This window comes from Mustela nigripes, chromosome 2 (genome assembly GCF_022355385.1).
Source record: "Mustela nigripes isolate SB6536 chromosome 2, MUSNIG.SB6536, whole genome shotgun sequence".
Taxonomy (NCBI): domain Eukaryota; kingdom Metazoa; phylum Chordata; class Mammalia; order Carnivora; family Mustelidae; genus Mustela; species Mustela nigripes.
The window spans coordinates 70352862-70361576 of record NC_081558.1 but is presented as its reverse complement, the minus strand read 5'-3'; the positions used below and the strand labels follow the sequence as shown (position 1 = coordinate 70361576).

The 8715-nt window shown below is 49.0% G+C and overlaps 2 protein-coding genes across 7 annotated transcripts in view; both read right to left on the bottom strand.

The window, feature by feature from the left end:
- TRAK1 (trafficking kinesin protein 1) overlaps window positions 1–7028 on the bottom strand; it is a 118974-nt gene extending 111946 nt beyond the window's left edge. For 2 of the 6 annotated variants that reach the window (XM_059390736.1, XM_059390737.1), the window contains exon 1: window positions 2918–3084. In XM_059390736.1, the coding sequence (XP_059246719.1) occupies window positions 2918–3008 (91 nt within the window). In that variant the 5' untranslated portion in view covers window positions 3009–3084. Of the gene's footprint in view, window positions 1–2917; window positions 3090–6761 lie in introns of those variants that run through there. The other 4 variants (XM_059390735.1, XM_059390729.1, XM_059390730.1 and 1 more) reach the window with 4 other exon arrangements.
- LOC132010470 (serine/arginine repetitive matrix protein 1-like) overlaps window positions 6836–8715 on the bottom strand; it is an 82662-nt gene continuing 80782 nt past the window's right edge. Inside the window, exon 3 of the mRNA XM_059388316.1 lies at window positions 6836–7058. Within this exon, the coding sequence (XP_059244299.1) occupies window positions 6836–7058 (223 nt within the window). The remainder of the gene's footprint in view (window positions 7059–8715) is intronic.

Below are 8715 nucleotides of genomic sequence, written 5' to 3'. Positions count from 1 at the left end.
CAGGGTCCTGGGATTGAGTCCTGCGTCAGGCTCTCTGCTCAGCGGGGAGCCTGCTTCCTCCTCTCTCTCTCTGCCTGCCTCTCTGCCTAATGTGATCTCTCTCTGTCAAATAAATAAATAAAATCTTTGAAAAAAAAAATGGTCAGAGACTAACAGGAATACATTGGATATGTTCAAAACTTGTTTCAAATTTAAAATGCAAACCAAATCGGAGGATAAAAAAAATACATAGATAGCAAGCACCTGGAATTACAGATTCCAGATCACATGCTAAAAATCTTACTAATACATTTTGCCTAGACTTTACAAGGTCTGTCGAAGACCCTGTGGGACAGATATTCTCCCCACTCCCCTGGCGATGAGGGACTGAGGGGGAAGGAGGATCCGCTGCGGACCTCCAAAATAACTTAGAGCGTGTTTAAAAGACAGATGTGAACATTTGCATGTTTTGCTGAAGCTTACACATTAGCTCCGGAAATCATCATATGAGGCCTTCCTCCTGCATTCCACGCACAAAAACCAACTGCTCAACAGAGCAGATTCCACTATGAAGAAAAAAAGAACACGTCCAAGTTATGAGTTTAGAAAACGTGTCATTCCCTGGATGCTAATTCACAACTCACCATGTTAAAGAAGGGATATTTCACTGTCCATTCTTTTCTGTTTCACTCAGCCAAGTACCATTCAGGCTAAACTTCTCAACGGGAAACATGAGGACTTTTACGCTAGACAAGAACCAACAGACAAGACGTTAAACTGAACTCATAAAAGACGTCCACAGGGACGCCTGGGTGGCTCAGTTGGTTAAGCAGCTGCCTTCGGCTCAGGTCATGATCCCAGGGTCCTGGGATTGAGTCCTGCGTCAGGCTCTCTGCTCAGCGGGGAGCCTGCTTCCTCCTCTCTCTCTCTGCCTGCCTCTCTGCCTAATGTGATCTCTCTCTGTCAAATAAATAAATAAAATCTTTGAAAAAAAAAATGGTCAGAGACTAACAGGAATACATTGGATATGTTCAAAACTTGTTTCAAATTTAAAATGCAAACCAAATCGGAGGATAAAAAAAATACATAGATAGCAAGCACCTGGAATTACAGATTCCAGATCACATGCTAAAAATCTTACTAATACATTTTGCCTAGACTTTACAAGGTCTGTCGAAGACCCTGTGGGACAGATATTCTCCCCACTCCCCTGGCGATGAGGGACTGAGGGGGAAGGAGGATCCGCTGCGGACCTCCAAAATAACTTAGAGCGTGTTTAAAAGACAGATGTGAACATTTGCATGTTTTGCTGAAGCTTACACATTAGCTCCGGAAATCATCATATGAGGCCTTCCTCCTGCATTCCACGCACAAAAACCAACTGCTCAACAGAGCAGATTCCACTATGAAGAAAAAAAGAACACGTCCAAGTTATGAGTTTAGAAAACGTGTCATTCCCTGGATGCTAATTCACAACTCACCATGTTAAAGAAGGGATATTTCACTGTCCATTCTTTTCTGTTTCACTCAGCCAAGTACCATTCAGGCTAAACTTCTCAACGGGAAACATGAGGACTTTTACGCTAGACAAGAACCAACAGACAAGACGTTAAACTGAACTCATAAAAGACGTCCACAGGGACGCCTGGGTGGCTCAGTTGGTTAAGCAGCTGCCTTCGGCTCAGGTCATGATCCCAGCGTCCTGGGATCGAGTCCCGCATCGGGCTCCTTGCTCAGCAGGGAGCCTGCTTCTCCCTCTGCCTACCATTCTGTCCGCCTGTACTCGCTCTCTCTCCCTCTCTCTCTCTGACAAATAAATAAATAAAATCTTTAAAAAAAAAACAAAAAAAAAAAAAAAGACGTCCACAATATCTTCTCTGAGCATGTTTTCAGAGCATCATCAAGTTTGATGGCTTAGGCCAGCGACAGAAAAGGAACAAATCCTAAACAGTAGATTTGCAGAGTGGGAGCAATTCTCTGGGGGCCACCGTTGGTCAGCTCAACGTCTGCCTGCCTCCGGGGCTCAGAGCTGGAGCCAGTTCTCAGCCTGGACCCCAACAAAATGCTGGCCTTGCGGAGCTATTGGTTGAAGAGAATCGCAGCACATGCCTGAAGGGCTTTACATAGCCCTCCCACCCCCACACTCACACACTCACAGGACCCCATCATCTCTCATTGAACTCTTAAATGTCCTGAAAACTGAACCAATTCAAACAGGCCAAGAGGGTCTCACCTCTCAGTTTACTGGGTTTGGGCCCAATCAACTCTTGCTAAGAGCAGGAAGACAGGACAGACACCAGACGTTCATCCATCATCATACTCTTGATCTGCTCCCTCAGTGGGGGAGACAAGCCAGAGCACAGATGATTCGCACGCTCTCCATCACTGGGGTGTGGATCAGAGGTATGGACGGGGCCAAGCATGTTTAGGAAAGAAAGGAAAAAAAAAAAAAAAAAAAAGTAAAGGCAGAGAAGAGAGGGGAGGAAGGGAGACACTAACTGTTCTTCCTTCGCCTTTCAGAAAAGTCCTTGCTGACCCAGATGCCAGGTTAGGTTCTGAGAAACCAGGATGAAGACACAGGATTCGGAAAAATCGAAGAGTTGGAGAGGTAAGAGCTGGGGGGAAGGGGGAGCTTGAAGACCCTCCCTGTTTAGCTGCTACAAAGAACCACAAGGGGGAAAGTGCTTGGAGTCTAGGAGGCCTGGTCCCAACTCAGAGCTGTCCTCACAACCCCATGTCACTGCCTCACCCGAGCCTCTGGGATGAGGGGACAAGGTGGGTCCAGCTTCTGTGGACCCTCGGCTCTGCCCTTCAATGACTCAATATTGCAATTTCCCCACCATATGCCAAGCAAAACAGGGCAGGAGAGACACTATTTCTCCTGTGGTCTCTTCTTTCTGGCCACCCCACAAAGAAAACAAACAGCAGACACTCTTACCACATGCGTTTGTCCGAATGAGCTCGCCTTGGCAGAGTCCTGGCAGAGGCTGGGCCCCGACGGGCTGCCCGAACCGAAGTACCAAGGCCATGTACAGAAATCCACTCCAAAAGCAATTCAGAGAGAAAGGGGAATGATTCTCCGTGAGAACCCCAGCGCGGGCAAGACCTCAGCACAGCCACCCCACTGTGCCTCCCTCAGCAGCTTTCTCAGTTTGCTTGTTGGGGCAAATCCCAAGATTGTGGCTGCTCTGGAGGCACAATGGGTTATGTAACTCCAGGCAGCCTGGGCACCCTATCGGCTCATCTTGTTAAACCGCCCCAAAGAGAAAATGACGCACCCAAAATGTGATATCCTTAAGTTGGGGGGGGGGGGGCAGGGGAGCAGGGCTTTGTGCTAGACACTGGGCTTTGCCTAAAAATGAAAAAGGAACAAAAGGTCTGCTGTTCACCTCACTGCTCGCTAGGAACCGGGGGCGGAGGGTATTTACCGGAGGCCTGCTGCCAAGTGGGCTCCCGGGACTGTACTTGGCAAAGCCCCTGGAGGCGGAGAGGCATTCTTGGGGACACTCCAGGTCTCTCCGAGAATAGTTTTCACTATTTCGATGACCCTCTAGTAAGATTTGAACCTGCACCATCCGGCCGTCCAGCACCTTGACCATGAAACAGGGTCTGTGCTCATAGTCCTGTTCACTCAGCCACTGCCAAGTGTGACAGCGCTGAGCTCTGCGGCTCAGCTGTCCCCCACCGGCTTGCCACCAGCATCCCAGCAAAGAGCCTTCAGGCACCACGCCCTATGGGGTTTGAAGTTCCAGCACTGCATTAGACCATTTCTTTGTCCTTGGTTGTCACGTTCAGAGAAAGTGAAACTACTTCAACAGGCTGGATGTTTCCTGGATTTCGCTGGCACAGATTCCACTGGAAGCCCAGGGGTTAAGTTCACATGCTTGTACAAGTGAGGACACAGTTGGGACACTGCCTCCTCCAGGAAGCCTTCTGGGTCCTCCCACAAACTTTTCCCTTCCAGGCTTGGCCAAGCACTCCTCTCAGCGTGCTCCCATATGCCCATGCTTATCGCTGTGCTGACTGCGGTGCACCATCCATTTTCACTCGTTCATCTGACCACCCCACTGGACTGTATTCCTGGGGAGCCCAGAACTCCTGTCCTGGGGTCATGACATGCACTCCAATCTCACTCCTCAAGCTCAAGGATCTTGGGCAGGATGCTGAACCTCTCATGATTTAGTCTCTCTACCTGTAAAAAGGGGAGAAGAGACACCACTTGCCAAGCACTGGCTGCATGAGGTATGATTTTAATCACTGGGATTCAGGGCTGCACAAAGTCCTTGCCCTAAAAAACAAACATGTAGTAATAACTCATGACTAAGCCTGGGGAGGAAGGTAAGGCAGGAAAAAGAGAAGGGGAAAGGTAGCAGTGGACCATTCTTTGTTCAGGGCAGTCACAAAATGGCCTCTAATGAAATCCCCTTTGGAGAAAGTGAAAAGGGAATCATGAGGATATCAAGTGTAAGGTGATCCAGGTGCTGGGCAGCAGCAAGAACAAAGGTCCTGAGGCAGCACATTCCTGGTGAGTCCAAGGATTAGCAAGGAGGCCAGTGTGTCTGGGGTGGAGTGAGCACAGAGAAGACAGTCAGAGAGGTGAGAAAGCCCTGTCACTTAGACCTCCACTGGCCATGATCCGACAGGAGCCCACTGGAGGTCTGGAGCAGATGAGTTAAAGAAATCATCTGACTGTGTGTTTAAAAAGCATCATTGGTGGATAGACGGAGAATGGACCTCACAGAAGCAAGCAGGGAAGCAAGTGGCCCAATTTGGAGGCTACTGCAGTAATCCAGATGTAAGAGGAAGGTGGCCTAGGACAGGGTAGATGCCGTGGAGCTGGTGAGAAACCATCAAATTCTGGACACAGTGAAGACCAAGCCAACAGACTTCCCAGCAAACTGGGGTGTGAAAGAAATACAGAGATCATGAATGCCTCCAAGGCGATTGGTCTTGGCAACTACAAAGACAAAAGTACCATTTATAAAGACAGGGTAGACCACAGGAAAAGCAGGCCTAAGTGGGAAAGGGTTCACTTTTAGCTATTCAAGTTTAAGATGCCCACAGACACCCAAGGGGAAGATGTTGTATATGGCTTTAAACCAACATGTCTGGCCTCCAGGGAAGAGGATTAGTCTGAGGACAGGGGCTAGACAGGGGTCAGTATGGGGCAGATTCTAAATCCTGGAGCCTGGGGGAGATCACCTGTGGCACAAGTGCTAATGAGAGAGGGAGGGGCTAGCAGGACTAAGCTCCAGGCCCTCCAACATCCCCAGGATTGGGAGGAACAACATTCAGCAAGGTAGGAGAACAGGAGAATCAGGGAGCCAAGGGAGGACCAGATTTCCAGAAGGGAGTGCTCAGCAGTGTCAAGCCCTCCTGAAAAGGCAAAAAGATGAAGCCTATATACAGACCCCTAGACTGACAAGGCCTTCAGTGCTAGGGGAATGGTAGGCTCATGCCCTGCTCGCCCTAGGTGCAGGTGAGCACAGAAGAGAAACTGCAGTGAGCACAGACAGGAGCAGAGACATGGGTACCGGTACTGGCCATGAGGACCACAAGCAATTCTCTTCACAAAGGGAGAGATCATAGCATGTTTCTGTGCTAAGAGGAGAGCTCCCCGAGCAGAGGGAAATGGATGACGTGGAAGGAGAGAAGGTGCAGGAAATGTCTCCTTCCAGAAATGGGCAGGCCAGCAGGGGTGGGATTCAGGGCACGAGCAGATGGAGGGCCACTCGTGGGGCAGGAATTCAGCCCAAGGGCGAGGCCCCCAGGCTGGGATCCTGGGCCATCCCCCTGGCCCACTATACTTGGGACACTCCTGACATACAGGAGATCCCCCACGCTTAACTGTGAGACAGATCAGTCGAAAGCTACTGGAAGCAAATCTGCACATTTTCAGCTGTCACTGGGTGTTATTTCAAACAGGAGGAGAAAAGTAAACACTGCAGACAAAACGAGAACTGGGGTGAACTTTGATATGAAGGCATCTAGATGTGACTCTAACAACACTCCTTGCTGCTGTCTGAGTTCACCAGCCCACAGTACATCTGCTCGGAGCCCCGCCAAGCACTCATCCCCATGATCCCTGGGGGTGGGGGGGACAACAAGCAGGAGCTCCAGTGGGATAAACTCTGCTCCTGGGCCACGGGGAAGTCATGACGGCTGCAGGCACGTGTAAGAAGCGCTATCTAAGCCAGCCTTGGCAGCAGATGCCGGGCACCACGAGCAGCTCCCCATGTTTGCATCCCCACAAGGCAGTCGTGTGTGATTTCCATTCCACCTGCCTTTATGTGAGAATCAGAAATGGAGCCTCCGCGAGAGGAGCAGGAGCCAAACTACACCCAGCATCACTACAGGCCAAGCAAGCTGCTCAGGGTCCAAAATTCCCATCCTTGGGGCACCTGGGTGGCTCAGTTGTTAAGCATCTGCCTTCAGCTCAGGTCATGATCCCAGGATCTTGGGATCAAGCCCCACATCGGGCTCCCTGCTCAGCAGGAGGCCTGATGCTCCCTCTCCCACTCCCCCTGCTTGTGTTCACTCTCTCACTGTGTCTCTCTCCGTCAAATAAATAAATTAAATTATGAAAGAAAATTTCCCATCCTAACCTCCAGGGCAATTCTTCATCTCATGTTGGGTCTGGATGGTTCGCTCTTGCCATCCCAAAGCTCAGACCCTCCGCACTCCATTCGTCCTCCCCGGCCCTTCACACCTGCCCCCAATGACTCCTGTGGCCACATACCCCATGCCCCCCACCCCACCCCAGGCAGAAAAGGCCCCCTTACCGGTGATGGTGCAGGCATCCCGGTACCCTCTGCAGCTGGGAGCATCTTCCACAGCCTCACTTACATAGTGCTCCTCAGGGATGCCCGGGCTGCAGGCTACGACTGCATGGCTGCACGCCTCCAGAGGGGGCACAGAGTTGGCCGAAGTGTCGTCGTGCGGAGCTGTGGCGTCCAGCTTGGCAGGTTTCACGGGAAGGTGCCCACTGCCATCGGGGGCCCCGCTGCCGGAGTCTGGGGCAGTCAGGTGGACAGCCCCGGGTAGGTGTGGTGTACCAGCAGGGGCTCCTTACAGGAAACCTAGGGGACAATCCAGACAGAGGAGCAGTTAGCGGAGCTTCTGAAAAACGACAGTAAAATAAGGGCCCTGAGATGATGTGGGTTCAGATCACAAATTCTGCAAACCAAGGCATTTCCCATCAAATTCTTCAATTCTGATCAAAGAAACGGCACAGTGGAGCTTTCCAGAGACCACCTAATGTAGGGTGACACCTTGCCCCGAAGGCTTATTAATGGAATGTGTCCTTCCCTATAGCTGTGGCTTAAATTTCCATTTTGATTTCTAATACTAATTCAAATAATCAGTATAATGCCTATTAACAAAAGCTCTTTGAGATCATCAATAATTTTTTAAGGGATCCTGTGACCAATAAAGTTTTAGAATTACTGTTCCAGTATATAGTTCTTTTTTTTTTTTTTTCATTAAGTATAACAACCAGTATAGTTAACAGTAAATAACCAGTATAGTTCTTTTTTTCTTTAAAGATTTTATTTATTTATTTGACAGAGAGAGAGAGAGAGAGAGATCACAAGTAGGCAGAGAGACAGGCAGGAGAGAGGGGGAAGCAGGCTCCCTGTCTGGACCCTGGGATCATGACCTGAGCTGAAGGCAGAGGCTTAATGCACTGAGCTACCCAGGCGTACCCCCCCCTTTTTTTAAATAAGAAAGGAAACAAAAAGAGGGGGAAACTAATGGACATTTTACCCAATACCAACACAGCCCAGTAGGTTGTGACAGAAAACTACAGCCCTAGATCTGTGACCTTTTCCCTCCACAAGATGTTATTTACCATAATACACCAAGAGTTCCTATTAGATATAAATGAATTCAGCGCTCATTAAAGTGAACACACAACTATCAAGTGGGAATGAGTGGGGGAGCCTGTAGATCCCTGGTGAAAAGTGAAAGGTAACCAGAGATAAAACTGGATTGTGACATCTAGTTAGTGGTTCAAATACAAATGGAGAAGCCACCTGGTAAGAAAAAGCCTGGAATTCCCAAGCAGGACCCCAAAAATATTGCAGGCTGCAGCGGCCTACGGAGGTGGACCAGGAGACCTCCAGAAGAGACCTGTGAGCCCATTAAGCTACTGTTCTATGCAAAGACAACAGAAAGACATTGTCAGACAAATAAAAGCTTAAAGATTTGATCCCTGATACTCCTGAGGAAGCTCCAGCCAGGGAAAGCCACCACACCTTACAGGCTCCCCACTAGTGAGCAGATCAATGGAAAGAACTCAAAGGGGAGGAAGGCCTGCTTATAGTTAAGAATGGCAGAGAAATTAAGCCAGGGACACTTAGAATTAAGGTCTAAATAATGCACACGATTCACAAGCTTGAAGCAAACAGCTGAAAGGGGGAAAAAAAAAGGTCAAATGATTTATAGATTCTCTAGTCCCCAAAAAAGAAATACACAGACACACACACTAAACAATATTAAGGAACCTTAATAGTGGTCCAAACAAACAAAAACAAACAAAATCTCTATCAGACTGACAAAGATTTAAAAATTATAAAAAGGTTCAATTTGGCAACACTTTTAAGAAACAGTGTTAGGCATTACTTGGGGTGGGAGGGGTGGTAATAAATTCAGGAGGGCAGCCTGGCTGGATGTGAGCCCAGGATGTTTACCACCATGAAATGCTAACAACAACCCAACTATGCCACGGGGGGGGGG